Source organism: Gymnogyps californianus, chromosome 10 (assembly GCF_018139145.2).
Source record: "Gymnogyps californianus isolate 813 chromosome 10, ASM1813914v2, whole genome shotgun sequence".
NCBI lineage: Eukaryota > Metazoa > Chordata > Aves > Accipitriformes > Cathartidae > Gymnogyps > Gymnogyps californianus.
The window spans coordinates 2,326,530-2,344,278 of NC_059480.1; the positions used below are offsets into that span (position 1 = coordinate 2,326,530).

At 42.8% G+C, this 17,749-nt stretch overlaps 1 protein-coding gene across 1 annotated transcript in view; it reads right to left on the bottom strand.

Annotated features, from left to right (window-relative positions):
* VPS8 (VPS8 subunit of CORVET complex) overlaps window positions 1–15,969 on the bottom strand; it is a 53,513-nt gene extending 37,544 nt beyond the window's left edge. Inside the window, 12 exon segments of the mRNA XM_050902487.1 lie at window positions 606–690; window positions 2,085–2,167; window positions 2,582–2,638; window positions 3,835–3,954; window positions 6,617–6,688; window positions 7,290–7,409; window positions 11,447–11,519; window positions 12,308–12,350; window positions 12,643–12,694; window positions 14,114–14,203; window positions 15,152–15,374; window positions 15,908–15,969. Coding sequence (XP_050758444.1) covers window positions 606–690; window positions 2,085–2,167; window positions 2,582–2,638; window positions 3,835–3,954; window positions 6,617–6,688; window positions 7,290–7,409; window positions 11,447–11,519; window positions 12,308–12,350; window positions 12,643–12,694; window positions 14,114–14,203; window positions 15,152–15,374; window positions 15,908–15,969 — 1,080 coding nt within the window.
* Between the last annotated feature and the right edge of the window lie 1,780 nt (window positions 15,970–17,749).

Genomic DNA, 17,749 nt, shown 5'->3' on the forward strand with positions numbered 1-17,749 from the left:
TCCTCAGCTCTGATGCTGTCCTGTACCGTATTTTTTTGACCATCTCACTATCACAACCTATCTCTTCCGACTCCTTCACCCACGCAACTTTCAGCATAGTGGTTTCATAAGGAGCTGGTGAGATCACATTTGCCACACTCTCCTCCCAACTTCTGTTGGTGGTAGGGAAGATACTACCTCAAAAACTGTGGCAGATATGCAACTTATAGACACGCAGAAGCTAATCGCAGAGAGACAGTAAGGACAGAGAGACTCTGTCCAGGGGGAGAAGAGAGGGGACTGATGGCAGAAGCAAAGTAGCACTGCAGTTAGCAACACTTGCAATAAATCCCACCTTGCACTCAGGTTTTATGTATTAGCATTGTTTAAATTTAAAAAGAAACCAAAAAATCTGAAGCTTTAAAAAAATCAACTCCTCTCCAATACACACACAAACACAAGAAGCCTCAACTATAACTAAGAAAACTCAACGGTAAAGGAGGACACTTTTTAAGATAGAGAAGTACGACAGAAGAGCAGGGCTGTTGTGCCCATTCACACTCCGGCCAGCAGGACAGACTGCACTGCTATGAAGAAGAAAAGCCAGAAGCACCAGATTTACTCACCTTTCTCACTGGATCACGCAGGTAACAGCCAATTATTTTGTCATAGCGAAGCTCTCGTTCATACATGAACTCACAAATCTGATAGCTAAAACGAAAAATACTTTCACATTAGGAAACACACACTCACTCAGCTGAGTCAGCAGAACAGAGGTAGGTAGCTCAGATCCAGCACAGTTTAGCAGCACTCAAAAGAAAATACAGCATGTTTTACAAAAAGCATTCGGAAGTATCTTACATTAAGGTTTTCAGCACACAGGCTGGGTGGCTCCTGTTTACATATGCCATTTGGTATCAGCCACAGGCCAATCAGCCTATCAACCTCCCTCTTTTTGGGAAGTTATCATACAGAACAGAAAAAACTAGAGTTACTAAGGTGAGAGGCAAGGGACAGAGGACAAAAATCCTTAAAGAAGTCAGGTTTCACAGGTTCTGCTTTTCATAGATCATCTTCCTTATTTCCATAACACACTCGGCTCTAAGCTAGGCCAATCCGCAATACTAATTTGAAGAAATACGCTGAACATGACTCAATAATGTGTTATGAAACAGCTTCCTACCTTCAAATTTTAATAAACAACTTCAGTATTTTGAGACTTTAGATAAAAACAGATGCAACTGAGGCAAAACAAATGAAAAGTCTGCTAAATAACGTTACACTATAGGTCTTTTAGCTCTGATGGACGTGGCTGAGCTGGTGGTTCTGGCAGTCAAATTCTCTGAAGCAAGGAGGAAAAAAAACGCATTTCTTGAGTCTGAAAAATCTGGTTGAGTAACTCCTTGTAGGACATGCAGGAAAACAGGCATGGCATACCCCACCACTGCACTTCTATCCCTCTGGTCCTTTGCAGTATGGTGGATTAATTCACATAACATCCAAATTCAAGACTTGGATGAAGATGCCCTCCCTGGCTGGCTCTGTTCAGGCATGACAGACTCTTTCTGGAAGTGTAAAGCATCTAAAGGAGACGGTGGAAATTTTCAGCCTTTCTAGACACCGTGTTTGTCTCTCCTACTCAATTCTAAACTGAGTACCATGGGGGTGGCTCCAGACCCCTTCGTGCTTTTAAATCCACCTGTGGGTCTCACCCCAACGAGTCATCTCCATCTGTCAGCGGTAGAGCATTCAAATATACAAGTACACCTTTGAACAAAGCCTGGGCTCTAGGATAGGAAGTGCCAAAACTCATCAAGCCCCACAGGGTTTCATGCTGAAGGGTTTCCACAGCTCTACCCCCTCTTATCTTAACAATGCTTTCTGTAACAACACCCAGTAGAGATAAGACAGAAAGACTGGGACTAAATATGAACATATTAAATGAAGCACATATGAATGCATAGGGAAAATAATCCCAAACATAGCTGCAAAGTAGGAACAAGAAATGTGGAGGAAAAAAGCTTTGGAGGAGATTTAAAGGCAGTATTTAAATATCATAAACAAGATTTAAAGGCAGTATTTATATATCGTACGCAGCAACTTACAATTCAGCTTTTTCTGCCATTTGGATAAGACGGCTCTCTTCAAACTGTACTATCCCTCCTGCCTGGAGCAATTCTAAAAGGACCTGCAGATATTGAAGACCAGTCATTTGTGTTGCAGTAGCAGCTGGACAGCCAGTGCCATTAAAAGTACACTGCTCCTGCTCCACTAAGTTTTGTATTATCACAGGGCTTATTTTACAGATTTTTTAAACTGATTGTCCATTAACTATGAAGATCACACGCTTATCCAGGATGTTTCCTGCCTCTGTTCTTACTACTGTCAAACCTCTCCTGCAGGCAATGCTGGGGTAGGATCCTCCTTCACTCCTGCTGGGTACAGCACTGCCCAATTCTTCAATGCTGGCCACCATTCCTGTGCCAGGTGTCTGCTTTGGCATAGGACCTTCAGCCAACATCCGTTCCCAATGAGGCCGAACTCTGCTCTACAGTCTGGTCATACCTGGCGCTTAAAGAAATGTTCCCTTGAAGGCTATTACCTGTTGCCTCTCCGAATGGCGGGAGTCGTCATCCGGACTGCACAGAAATTCAAGGACCTGTGCAAGGGTGTAGAAGTTAGCATGAGTTAGGCCGAGTTAGCATAAACCTAACAAGCAGATTGTGAGCACCAATAATGGCAACGGCAAATCAGAACACAACGGTGCAATCTGAATGTAGTATTCATCTGTGAGGTACTCTCTATTTGGTCCTATAACTAAGGACACTTAAGAATACTGGAGTAACCAAGAACTGCTGAAAGACTCCAGGGAGGGAAACCCATGACTCTGCACCAGGATCTACAACCAAACTTTGGGGAACCCAGGGAATATAGAAGAACTCAGGGCACCCCATGGCCCTGCCTTGGACTACACACCAAACAGCTGGAATCACTATGCTGACCCTCTCGACTTCTCTCCTGGACTGTGCCATCTCTCCCAGAAAAACAGGAAATCATGTAATTCATAAAATTTAATATCTGTAATTAAAGCGTTTAATCCAAATCCCTTTAGCCTCCACAGAGTTCTTTGGTCTTGAATTATGACAAAGGACATATATTTTCTAATTCGTTTTTTATTAGTGTTCATATATCCATATTATCATCAAAGCACAACTGCTGTAGCCATTGAAGCCTCCTCCTCAGTCCCAGGAATTTTTGGGACTTAAGCTGGGATATAAACTTAACCCGTGCAAGCTTCAGGCATGCATTGATGCATATCGGCCTATTTCAAACAGCAGAGAAGGACAGTGGCCACATGAACTAGAAATTACCAGCTACATATATGTTGTCTATAAGCTTGCTAATGTCTTTTTAGTTGGCACCCCTTATCTCCTTACCTTGGCATCTTCATATGCATAACAAGTGACAATAGAGCCACCAAAATGCTCCCTGGGACTTAAAGATAAACAGCTTGGTTCCTGCCCTTACGGGCCTTTGCTTTCCCTCTCCTGACACACTAGTGACCACAGGAATCTGCCATTCCATGGAGAAGAGCAGAGGCTGTTCCACCTCCTAGGACCGGACCCTATTTCTCACACAATTCCAACAGGCAAGCTGAAATATGGAGCTTACTGTGCTTCTGTGGTCTCTCCTACTCTGCTGCTTTGAAACCACAGCAAAGTGCCAGCAAGATGCTACCTGTTTTATAATGCACCAGTACTTCCAGAATTGCTTCAGTCTACAGCACTGGCCACGCTTTCTGCAGTGCTGCATCCTGTTTGGAATTTTTTCCACCCCTCATAAAGGACTACTTGCCTGGTCAAAAAGCGTCCTGTTCACAAACAATGTGTTGTTGGGCTTGGCGAGCTGACGGGCAAGGAAGGTAAAGAGGCAGCCAACCTGCGATGGGGTGAAGTCAGAATTCTCTACCATGACCTGAGAAGCATTAGAGAGAAAAGGGAAAAATAAAAACACAAGTGATTGATGCTGCAGCTGTCTTTGGGAAAGCAATCAGGACACTGCAACAAGAAACCCCTGTACAGCCATCATGTCTCCTCCTACCCTAGACATCTACACAATCTCCTGGTGTTGGTTCATCCTGAAGGTCAAAAGATAAGCCACCTTCCGTGGCATTTAACTGTGTCACCTGAAGACACAGACAACGGACAAATCACTTCTGTCCTAAAGCTGAAGAGGCTCGACCTCTCTGGTTGAGGGAAGTATTCTTGCATGTCCCTGATTTTTGGGTGTGAAGGGGCTCCAAATCCATGTTTACCTCCATCTCTGTAGTTTGTGCTGATCACTGTACATGTAACAGAGCTTCTGAGCACAGAAATGTTGTCACATGAGGAAAAAAAGATAAAATTAATAATTACAGGAGAAAAAAAAAAATACATTTGACTTCAAGCCCCAGGCACTCACCACTTCAATTGCGTTACGCAGAAGAACTGATCAAATGACTAAGAAACAACTGTAGGTTTGGGGAAAAGTTCCTTTTCTCACATTAAATCAGCTGTTAGTCTATGAATATTTTGAGAAACTTGTGGCTGTGCTGACTTGACTTGAAATTACAGAAAAACAGAGTATCTAAGAGTCACTACAAAAGGGACTTGAAATCTGAGAAGTGTTTGTCACCTGTCTGGCATATAAAAAATGAGTGTGATGTGTCCTGACTTGGTGTCTCATGCTTCTAAAAAAATCCTAAACACTAAGGGAAAGTGAAATGCCCCTGTTTGGAGAGTCTCCCTCTAAGAGCAGTGGGTTTAGCTGGGAGGAAATCCATCACCTGAACAGCTCTGTCAGCTAACATCTAAGAATTGCTCTAGCAAAGCCTAGACACGGAGCATCTCACAGTTTATAACCTCATTCAGTCTAAGCTTGGGAGATACAATTGATTTCTTAAAGTGACCCAGAGTTCCAGATCCCCGTGAGATGCTAATGGTTATCTTCCACAAGTGGAGGCAGACAGGTAAGACACATTAAGAAATCAAGTAGAGCTCTGTTTGACACATTAAGAAATCAAGTAGAGCTCTGTTTGAAACATCAGCTAATGCTATCATTCTTTTTTAATCTTCATTTTCTGTTTACAAAGGCTATTTCATACAGAAGCCTAGTCAGAATGGCGTAAGCTAATAGCATTAAAAATATGGCTCATTAAAACAACAGGAGTGTTTTATTCATTTTGGCTTTGTTTTTCACAAACTGGGTCCTCGTCAGTCCATGTGAAGGTGAAAATACTGTACCTCTGAAACAGAGCAACCTTACAGAGGCTGCAGGCCAACCATGTGGACTTTCTAAAAGATGATGTATTTGGCAAAGTTTAGATCAGCATTAGCAGAACGTTTATGTTGACCAAGATATTTTAAAAGCGCAGCTATTTCCTAAGTGGGTTTTTTTGCCAATGATAAATTTAAATAAAAAGTTCCAAGATTTTTTTATTTTTATCCAAAAGGAGAGCAGATTCCAGACCAAGGGACCGACAGTTCTCATAACACCAAATTCTTTGCCTGCAGATGCATTTAATGTGCAGCACTTCTCACAATTGCCCTCCTTTTCCCCTCCAAGAGCAGGCTTGAATTCTGTTGTGGTGGACATTTGCTACGTGGCCAGCAGCACAGAGTAGGGCTGTAAACAGCTCGATCCAGCCTACGCCATACCACAGGAACACATCCCACAGTAGCTCCAGAACACAGCTGTAGTATGCCACCTCCTGCTGATAGCAGCTAAAGACACAAAAAAGCATGGTCTAACGCAGCACAGGGCTAACTATCATCCTTACAGCAACGTCCTACTCAGGCAGGCTCACAAAAGTTCCCCCACAGTGGCATTAACTCAGCCCCTCCAACGCAGCAGCGCTGTCGCTGAATTCACTCACTGGTGCCCTTGCTCTCATCTATCAATGATGACAGTGACAGGGAAACGCTACTTATGATATGTTTATACATAAACAGCTTCCAAGTGGAGTTACTCGTTATTAATGCTGACAGCTCTGAAGGGGAAAGCAAACGGCATTTGGCAGCGATAGCTTTTAATGAGAACACACATTGTTAAGGAACACGGGCTGCAGATGACAAGTGATTTCTAGAGCACCAGGCTGATAACTCTGACATTCCTCTTCTCTCCCATTTACTAAAGATAGGCCTGTCATTCTGGGTAAGTTACATCCCAAACACAGCATTTACAGATACAGGGAGCAGGGTTCTATCAGAAGAGCATTGGCATCCTGCCAGGCACAGGATTCCTGGGACCTTTTTTCCTGCTCAGAAGGAATCAGGGAGTGGAATCAATGAGAAGCAGATAAAAATAAACTTAACAGTGCAGAGCGGAGAAATTTGACAACAAAGTACAACCCAGGTGAAATCACAGACAGGAAAGGAGACCCCTCTGTCACCATATTTAATGTGCATGAAGCACCACTTCCAAATATCCAACCGACAGCCTTGGCTGAGGTGAATCCACGCTCCAGCCCACCACCTTCTCAGAGGTGTCATCCAGGGCAGGACTGGAAACACCCAATCCAAATTACAGGTTTTAGTGCACAGTGTTGTATATAATCAGTCAGAGGTAAACACAGAGGTTAATTTTTAGGCACACTCACTTTCAGAAGGATGTCCACAATTCTCTGTTGATATTCCACAGCTTGCTTGTCATTCTTAAAGTCTTCAAAAGTCTGCATGAGGCAAAACACTGACACCTTGAGAAGAATGCTCTCCACTGCCAACCCCAGAAACACAAGCAAACACAAAGAAGCAGCCATATCACAAAGCTGACAATGCTTTTAAGTCCTTTCTGTGCGTATCACCTAAGCGGCAGGTTCCAAGATACAATTTGCTCTTTTTTAACTACCAAAATGGTTCTTACACATTCAGGTAAAAGTAACAGGTCCAAACAGACAGAGGAAATTCAAGAAATTTGGAAAGGAAGGAAGATGAATCTTTATGCAGGAGAAAGATGTAGGTACTAAAACACTCTTCACACATACATTATCCTTGTTTTACCCATGCTTTAAAGATGACCTCTGGTACCAGAGTCTTCACTGTATAATGTCATGTTCATCAATTTATATTTAAGGACATAAAGGACTATTATGGTCTCCTCTGATATCTTATAGAACACACATCAAAACTGTTCCTGCATCAAGCCAGTAACTACTGGTTTAACTAAAGCATGAACCAGGATAATAGGAATCTTGCAGATCATGCAACCATGACATAGATGATGGAAGAACTGGCGTTGCATTTTTCTCTTGGAGGAGATCAGCGATCTCTTACCAGAGCAAGAACATTAAGGAATTCCCGAGTGTCAAAGTGCAGCAAGGTACGAACATAAGGGTAGACCTCTTCATCCACAGATCCCTCGGTTGAATGCAGCCGGATGAGAAATTCAAAGACCTGCAATGAAAATTCAAACAAACACAGCAAATTTGCTATGGATTTCAGATAACTGATAGCACAAGCACATGGGAAAGCAGCATCGTTACCTGCTTTGCACTTAAGCTTTAAAGCACTTTAGGAGTCCATCAGTGTTCTTACTTGAATGATGTTTTCTGCTGCTTGTTAGTAGAAAAAAATTCCCCCTCCTTAGACTCACCAATCAATTGAAGATCAATCAAAATTTAAGATCAAGCAAAAATTAAGGCTTATACTTGCAGACCGAAGTGTGTGAAATTAGATAACTCCCTCCCCTTCCTGGCAGCTCTCCTCAGAAGCTGTGCAACTCCTCCTTATCCAGGGCACAGCTCCTCTCCTTGTCAGAAGTTCCCTTGGGAAGAGCCAGTCAATCTGCCCCCTCACTTTGAGGCACAAAGCTTTTGGCGCTGCAAAGACTGACTTAGAGAGTTGAATAGCACCTATCTCCTCCACTGACTTTCTAGTTCCTGAAATTTGAGCATGTCTTTCAAAATGAAGGCAATTCCCTTTATTGAACCACTGACAGAGGTGTCCACACCCTCTCAGGGAATGAACAGGGCAGCAACAGCTCCGGTTGTCTCAAACATGCTCACAACAGATCTGGCTACCAGCAGAAAGAGAGCAGACTGCTGCAGACTGGCTACCACTTGTATGTGTTAAGATACACACTGAGATCCCATGGAGAACTGACAGGCAATACACTCTCCCAGCCATCCTCAGGAAATGCCATGTTCTCTCATTTACTCCTATTCCAAGTTAATTTTCCTGTCACCACAGTGGCAGTGAAGCCAGGAGGAGTTAGCAGCTTGACTTTCAGACCCACAACCTTCCCTGTTGGCCTCCTGGAACCTGATACCCACCTGCCAGCTAGGAACTCTTAAGAAAACAAAACAACCCAGACTGTAGCTAGAGTGGATTCAAGTATCACAGAAAGGTGATACTTAAGCCAAGCACTCAGGAACACTATCAGAGGTCAGATAAAGGAGAGATCGATGGCTTCTCCCCAGAGTCACTGCTGCTGGCTGGACTATCACTTCCCCTCAGACCTTAAGCCAGTCTGTTGCTGTGCCAGCTCTAGTGTGTGCAGGGGACAACTTGATAAGGCCCACGGGAGAGGGCAACAAAGGGGAGCAGACTGGTTTGCACACCCTGTGAGGAAAGGGTTTGCTGTAACCCAGAGCTACCACGTACGTGTAGCTACAAGCTCTGGAACAAAACAAACCAAAAAAAACACCAAAAAAACCCCAGCCACCCCATAACCAAAAAATATCTGTTCCATTGTACTGCAAAGAGAAAGTGCAAAACAGAAAGCACTTCCTTTTACTGAAACCCTGAAACTAAATTGAAATGCTAGAGACCCCAAAAAAACGTTTGTGGTAAAACTGGCCAGAAACTTAGGAAAGAGTTTCATGAGCACAAAATGATGATCAGGAGCATCCTCGGTTTTAAGAAATTGTCAGAGATGACTCCAAAGGAGTTAAGCTTTGCCTTAGGCCAAGCTTCAGACACAGCTCAAAGAGAAAGAAATAGTCAGCCTGAGGGCTCTGACGGAAATAATAAGGAAAGGAGATTTACTTGGCAGTGACCAAGCCAACTTCATGGGATGTAACCTGCATGTCTAGTCATACTTCTGGCATAAGTCCACTGTGAAAGTAGGTACTCTCTCCCTACGATGAAACCATTAAGAACATGCTCACACCTGTCCTGAACAAATATATAAGGCATATACAATAGTACTTGTTGCCTTGAAACAACGTGCCAATCTCTTGGGCAATCCAGATGGAAAAGGCTATTTCTCCCGAAGTGAAAGCTACTGTTGCAGATAGAATAGCGTGATGAATCTGGTCAGCTAAAGACAGTCCACTGGACAGAGCGGCAAAGAACAACATGAAGAGATGCAGCTCAAGAATCAAACCTTGTCCCAAAGGGGGACAGTAGGATAAGCCTGCACTGTCACAGGATAATAGCAACACACAGAAGCCTTAAGGCATCAGCTGCTGTTCCTAAAGTGCCCTGGGAAGATGATTTGGATGTTAGGTCACGGTTCTTCCTAGAGGGACCATGCAGAACAACAAAAGAACGAGAGATGGGTAGTCAGCCTGTGCTCAGCCCACAGGGTGTAAAACAAGCAGCTTCAGAGCCTATGAACATAGGTATAGAGTTTTCTGAAGCAGCTAAGGTCCTACCTTATATGCAGAATGGCTGGACATGATCAGGGCCAACCCTCCCAAACTAAGGATGGCCAAGATGGGTGGATGAAGATGAATGTAGTACCAGCCTATTGCCTCCTAACCTGCCTCCTCACCACAAGACTGGAAAACATCAAGCCATGGGTTGCTTTATGCCTTTTCTCAAGAGAAGGAAGAAACTGGCTACCTTTTAAGTTGTCCCAAAGTGGCGCTGACTGTCAGAAAAGGGAAATAGTCTTTCCAAACACTATCACTGTGGAATAGTCTTTTGGGAAAGCCTCTTCCCTTCAGTGCTGTGGGCAGGAGGCAATAATAAGGACATAAGGGAAGGAGTTGTCAAACAGCCTGAATCACAGACCTCACAGCCATCACAGATTCACCTCAGCTCCAAACCTCAGATATAGTCATAGACATTAGGGACAACAGGAATGTAAGCTGTAGGCCAACCCAAAAATGCCCATACAAAAAGCTGGAACCACATCAACTGGAATCAAGTGCTAGGATACAGGAGTTCAAGTTCAGAACTGACTGCATCCTCCTTTCTCTCCAAGTACCAAAAGACATCTAATGTTAAACCCTTTCCCAGTTCTGTGACCTCCAGAACCTCCTTCCTGCCAAAGGAGGCTCTCAAGAGGGGTTCCTGAGCTAAGCCTAAGGAGAGATGTGTTGCGGCACCCTGAACCTATTAAGTAGCTCTGGCAAACAATTGCCCACATACGCCTGTGTGAAGTGGCAGAGGAGCAGCCACCACTGAAACAGGTGCCTGGCTGACCCCGCAAGCCAAGGGTACAAGGATGCAGTTTGGAGCACTTGATTACAATGCCCCTTTGACCTCAGCTGAATACCTGCAGTTATCACAAGGCTGGAAATTTATCTTCAGCAAATACAATGTCTTGATGAGCAGAGACGAGCATGAACACACGCTAATATAATTATGACCATAAAATCAAAAGCCTCAGAGAAACCTGCAACCAAGAGCTACTTAGTAGAGATATTTCTACCTACTGAACTCTACCTAGTAGTACCTAACTCAGCAGTCACGCACACTCCACCTCATCCACCCATTTACTAAGTGTCTGTGGATATGTGATCCGGATTTAAGCGGTAGGGCAGACATATTCACCCTGCACATGGGAATTACACCTAGAGGAGAGATGCATGTGTGTCCTGAATACCTGAGACTGGATAAGCCTCAGAGGCGAAGATATGGTGATAGGATACTAGGGCAAAGACTGACAGAAACGCATCTAATGGGACCTTCATCGTGGAAAATGACTGTGCTGAACTTCACTTTGCTGTGCAAAGAGGGCAGAGGTGTAATACCCAAGGCAGGAAAACTCCAACACAAACTGAAGTTTTAGCAACAGCCAAACAGAGGAAAGAATACCTAGTTAATGTTCTTTGATGTTATCTCACTTTCTACTCCTGTCAATCCTGTGTTACATGCATTTGAAAACAGGGAAGATCCTCCCATATTTGAGACATCATAGTCAAGTTTAGAAAGAAAAGACAGCTACAAATTTCTGGTAACTTTGTGGTAAAGAATAAGGGAAAAAAACAATCAAAATTAGTGCCACTAAGAACTCTGTGGTCCCACACTCCAATTTGCAGCTGAAAGAAAACTATTAAGTTTAAATGTTCAGATTGCAACAACTGTTTGATTTCATTCTTTAAAAATTTATTTGGTATTTATAGTGGTATATACTCATATCACAACAATACAGCTATCAGATTGATAATAGTTTTCTATCGGAAACCCATGAAATAAGACATATGCAGCTTCTTCTAAACACCTCATATGGGAAGGTTTCCTTCTGAAAGGTTGCTCACCTGATTTTTAACCAAAGGTACCAGATCTTCAGGAATATCGCCCAATGGATATGCACGGCCTGCCAAGCAGCAGCTATAGAAAAGGAGGGGAAAGGCATTTTTAATACATCCTGACATTAAACAGATTGAGGAGAACAGTTTATTTTTTGAGTTAGTTTTCAGGATGCTCTTAAAACAAGCCAAACAAATTTATTTTCTAAATCATGAAAGCAAGCATTGCAGACAGCCCTGCTGTTAATACACAATAAGTCAATGCACTGCATGAATTTGCATCCAAGGTATGCCATTCCACAGCAGAAAAGTAATGGGGAAACTCAGTATTTCTCACAAAAATCTTTACTCTTGCATTTTAGGAAGCAGGAGTAATGCAGAATCTAACGTTCACGATCTTTAATAGATTCCAGAAAGAGGAATTCACCAATTAATCACTACCGTGCAATCTCAGAATGACCTCCTGCAAATGACAGGCAACACAGCAAGCAGCAACTGAGCACAGCTATCCCAAAAGGCATGGCAGAAAGGGCTAAAATACAGCTTTTCAGGCTACAGAGTCCTTGTTCAAGGAGCACTGTGTCACATACAGGACAAAGAACTCACTCTAACCAAATTCTAAAGATAAAGACATGGTCTTGGCATATCAGCAGTAACTTGAGCTCTAAGTCTCCAACTTTATCCTACCTATCCACTCACACGATGTGTAACAAGAAGGCATTGTAACTTTGTCAGCTGTACGAAGTAGCCATTGCTATTTCACCAGTCTCTCAGACCTTGAAACTCACTGTAAGATTATGCAACTATAGTGAGTTAAAAATCTGATGCCACCACTAGGCAACACCTCACACACTTTCTAAAGGACCTTACCTTATATATACAAGCAGCTTGTTGCCCATTACCACCTGCTCATCTACAAAACAAAAATTATTTGTCAGCTTTCCTTCACAAGACAACATACAGAGATGCAATTCTTTTTCCCAGCTCTTCGCAAAACATCTCATCTGACACACATGCAGAGTTTTACACACAGTAAGCTGACCAGCTTTACACACAGTAAAAGGTACTAGAACACTTTTCTGTTCTCCAAGACCCTTATATTGGGTATGTATTTCCTTTTTGCATCCCTCTGTTGGAAGTGACTAGAGATATTCAAAACGTCAAACATCAAAACTAGAAATACTTAAAGGGAAAGAATTCTGTACCTGTGAGAGACTTCCCAGCATTCAGTGGAGGAGCAATGACTTTGAACAGCTTCTGTAACAAAAAAGAAGGCAGTGCTCAAGCAGCTGGAAAAGCTCAAAGCAAAGAATCTTTGTGGTTTTAAAGGAGAGATCAATGGGGCGCCTTCCCCACAGAAACTCTGCTTTCTCACCATGTCTTAAAATTAAAAGGCGCTGAGGACACCAAGACGTGGCAAAGGATGCTTTTCCCAGCTGATGTTATGACATATGAAAAAACAGCCTTCATTCAATCAGATCTAACCCTAAGCACAGGCCACACTAAAAAAAGCAACGTTCAGTAGTCCCAGAAGTAACAGTCAGAGCCTCACTGACTAGCCCCGCTTCCTATTCCTGAATCTTCTGCCGTCAGAGATTACGCAAACCTTCAGCCTACCTAGCAGGGTCACCACAGAGCCTTTAGTTCGGGTATGTAGAATGAGGACTCGTCTAAATACTAAGCTCTAGAAAGCAGAAAAAGTTATTTGTACTCGTACAGCTAGTGCTAGGTTTCCAGAAGTCCTTTTTAAAATCATGAACACCTAAAGAGTCTCCTTCCTGAGAAAAATCAAATGAGATTATAACTGCTAAGAATTGGGCAGCTTAAGATTTTCACATTCGAATGGACCCAGCTCTCTATTTGAGCACTACTGAGAAAATACCAGCAGTGCTTCCATAATGAAACACCTTGATGTTATAGCTTCAAGAGCAATTGGTATATCGGGCACATCTTCAGGACTACCATCAGCAGCATCAACAGGGCCTTCAGTTACAGCATTACATTGAGTCCTGTGCTTACTGTTGATAAATCACATCCCAGCGCTAAGAACAAAGCCTGCCTCAATGCAAGGACTGTTTCTAGCCTTTTTTCTGAATTCTCTACACAGGTAAGTTCACCCTTTGTTTCCATTACTCTTTGATACATATTAATATATTATTGTGCCAGCAGAGGAAGAACAGCATGAAGGAAAAAAAGCATGAGGTGTTCATAGAACCTCTCATGCCTACACCCCCATTAACCCCATTGTGCAGAAAGTTGACGCTTTCTCAGCATGTCATGCCACACAGGCCAGGCTCACCACCAGCAACAAAGCTGTTAGCAGACAGTTTTGCAATGCAATCTCCTTAAGTCATCATGTTATTCTCTTCTGCTGCTTTTGTTTTATATTTATTTTATTAACATCACTAAATTTCCTGCTCTAACTTTGCAGAGCATTGCTACCTCAGCAGGGAAATCTGTGTTCTAAAGCACAGTAATTACAAATTACTTTTTCTCCTCCACTGCATCTAGTCAAATAAACGGCATCTCTCATACATGATTTCTCCCTTGAAAAAGAACAAGAATATATACACGCTGAATGAGAAGATAACGCATTGGGTTTGAAATGCTGTTTCTCAGCAAGACTGTGTGCTGAACACGCAAATAACAACTCACTGCACTGAGCATCTTTCCTACCTCCATGGGACTAATGAAGTCATTCATCCCACTGTTGTAGACGTAGATCATGGCATCATAGAGGTGGTTTTCCCAGCACAGAAGAACTACCTGCAAGGCAAACAAAGCACAATGTAGATATACAGCTGCTCTTAGCTCACAGTTTTCTCATTCCCCAGCCTCTCAAATACAATCTCTGTCCTTGTATTTGCATCATCCAACAGTATGATTTAAAGCAGAATGAGAATTTCCACTTGCAGAACTAGTCTCTGCAAGGATCCCAAATCCCCAAAGGGAGTATCCAGCTTATTGCTTATGCAACAAACATGGAATCTAACTGTCTAGATTCTAACATTCATAACCTGCATGAGGTTAAGGAATTAAAAAAAAAATCAGTTCTTCAGAACCCTTGATTGCACTAGTTTACCTTTTCGTTGGGTTAATGAATCATTTTGTCAAGTTGCCAAGCAGTTCCCTCCTTGGAATGGAAAGCCATGCTGTGGGAATAAAAACTCGCCAAGGAAAACAGGACTACCCAGCAGGAACACCTCCTTGCTCCACTAACTTTGTCATGCAAGAGCAAGCACCTGAGCAGAGCAGGCTTGCGGGCACCAAACTGACAAACGCAACTCCAGTTTTTTGTGCCCCTGCAGCCTTTGATGTTCGGTAAGGTACTCTAAACAGGACAGACTGATGGTGAATAGTAGTTTCCAACACATTCAGCTGCTGAGGCATTAACCTATGCCAGGACACAAACTGGGGGAGCAAAACATGTTTATAGGAGCATGCATGTTACAGGATGGACACAGCCACGCTAAATAATTCCCACATTCACTGAATTTGATCCCAGGGACACGGGGCTAAGTCCTGTTACAAATTAGTGACCAAAAGGCATGAATAGTTTGGACTACGTAAGTCTTGTCTGTTGAAAGGTGACACCTTGTTTTCCACATGCTATGCTATGCTGTGCTTAAAAGCACAAGAAGTTTGCATCAGCAACTAGGGGATGTTGTCATTTATTCAGAGGAACTCAATACAGCATGCGGTACAACAGCTCACCTGCTGTATGTCTAAGCTGGTGATATCCATATGCACAATGCAGGCTTCCAAATTTTCCAACCTGTTCTTGTCTTGGAAGTGAAGCAGCAAGTCTTTCATCACTTGAGCTGTGATTCCCATCAGCTTATCACTTAAGATATATGGCTCCAAGCACTCCAGAAAGATGCCTTTAGCTACAGAATTCTCACTCATCTTATCATATATCTGGTTAAATAATAGATCCCTAGGAGGAAAGATGTGTTTAGTTATCAAATAATCTCATTAAAATCTCCTTAGTTATCTACTTTCTGAGGGCTCCAAATTAAACTCCATTTTCTCTGTATTTCTCAAACTCAGGAGCTGAATGCTCTGTTCAGCTCCTATACTGATGCAAGTTACAGGCAGCTACACAGAATAAATCGGCTACAGATGTTGCAGCAAAAAAACCTGCTGTTAAGAGGGGAAATGACGACGACAGGAAAATCTATCAAGGCAGCTTCTTTCTTAAGGGGATGGTGTGGGGGAAACAGTTTGAAGCAAACTTTTCTTCCTCAACGCATCAATGAAAATTTAAGACACGCCTTTCTTTGAGTAGTGAGTACCCTGACTTTAGCATCAGTTTTTAAGCATTCCTCTAAACTGTGATGCGATATATATATGATATGATGATGATGTGAGACGATTCCTCTAAACCATGTGGTATTACAGGAGACAGCACTCAGGACTACATGGGTTGGTGGTCTGCTTTGGGAGACAGGCTTGCAAACTCAGACTTACGTGCGCTGGAGTAAGAGACAGTAATCAACTATGACAGGCACCACGTCCTGCGGAAGAAACATAAAAAAAGCTGTAGGGACTGGCAAAAATCCTGCCAAATAGCACATCCTGCAGAGCACAAAACGAAGCCTGGCCAATACAGAGCAGAATCAATGAGTTATTTGAATTGGCTGTTAGCTGGCACAGTTACAGGTTTTCCCGTATGCTGGTTCATATGGAGAAAAACTCTAGTCACACTTCTGCAGAGGACAGAGGGCGTACAGGTTGTGCTCTGCCGCCTAGCCGTACCTAAGTCCTGATTTCATTAGCGCACAGAACAGAGGTGAGAGTTCAGGTGAACCACAGCAATATTTTTCAAAAATAGACAAGTAATTTTTGCAGCAAAACAAAGTCTGATTAAAAAATTCAAAAGATCTATACAAGAAAGTCCTCTGGAGCACCATACCTGAAAATGTTGCTCCATAACCTGGATTTTTCCTTGGTCAGGACATTTCTTCAAAGTCCGATCAGCGTAATGGAGAAGGATTTCAACCATCTGAATTACAATAAACAAGAAAAATCATTCAAATCCTACACTAGAGGCCCTACTTGGTAGCACATATAATAGACTGACTTGGGGGTTGGCAGCACTGTAAACACTGTTGTCCCATTTTGGGTATGAACTACTGTGGGCAGGAAGGAGAAGAGGGAAGAGGCTGCCAAGGGACAATGGCATGACATGGCACAGAAGTGGTCCAGTGGGATACTGAAGGCCTACACTAACTTTAACTGACCGAGAAACTGGGCAGCCAGTCTGCCAGCAAATTTTCAGGCAGATGAACACATCCTGAAGCACAAGGCTCATCTGGGCCACGTTTTTACCCAAAGCTTAAGTTATAGTACCTTAAACAGCAAGACTTATTTACCTGCAAATAACATATACATGAAGAACAAAGTACAGCTGAATAATTATTGTAATAATTGTGTATTTTAAACATACCCTTCCCAGAAAAAGGTTCCTGTAACAACTGAACAGGATCAGTTGAAGAGTTTATTCCATGTCCATGTATACATGGAGCAAAGTTTCCATCCTGAGAGTCAGCAAGTTACATACTGATGGACACTTGCCAACCAAAAGTCAGGAAACTCTGGAGTTACCTACAAAAAAGGTTTCGCTCCACTGTGAGGGGACCAGAGATCTCAAGGCCTGGATGATAATGTCACGTTTTGATGTGCTAATGCTGCGCGTTTTATCCCCACCTTTACCCAAAAGGTATTTCCAAGTCTCTTCTAAAATCCTGCTCACAATCTTAGCAAGAGAAGCACATGTACACGTTCTAGAGTTAGCTGGATTAACTTCTGGAGAACAGAAGCCATTCCTTCCAGGAACACAGTTAGTATCACATCAGCATACATAAAAATCCAGTTAGGAAGAGATCAGTGACTCACTCTGTCTGCAATGATTGCTTTCCGCTTGCTTGTGTCCCCTGACAAGCCTAGAAAGAATAAAGGCGGGGGGGGAATGAAGCTTTTCTCATCTAAGCTACCAGTGGAAATATAAAAATCCCACAGTTCAGATGCTAACACCACTACCCTTGAGATGCAGAGGTCAGGATATCTAAATACACAATTTTGCGTTCTACTTTTAGCCCACTCTTCTTCTGAAGAGCTTATTCTCCCAATGTAAAGACTGTTCCAGCACAGGAATGGCAAGAACAGATCTGAGCGCTGTTTAACATTTAGAGAACAATTAACGGAGGACTGTCAAAGACTGTGTACATGAGGCTAATTGCTGGAGGATGCCTTGATGCAAAGAAGCTGAATAAAGTGCACTATAAGGGGGGGGGGGGAAATCTTAAATGC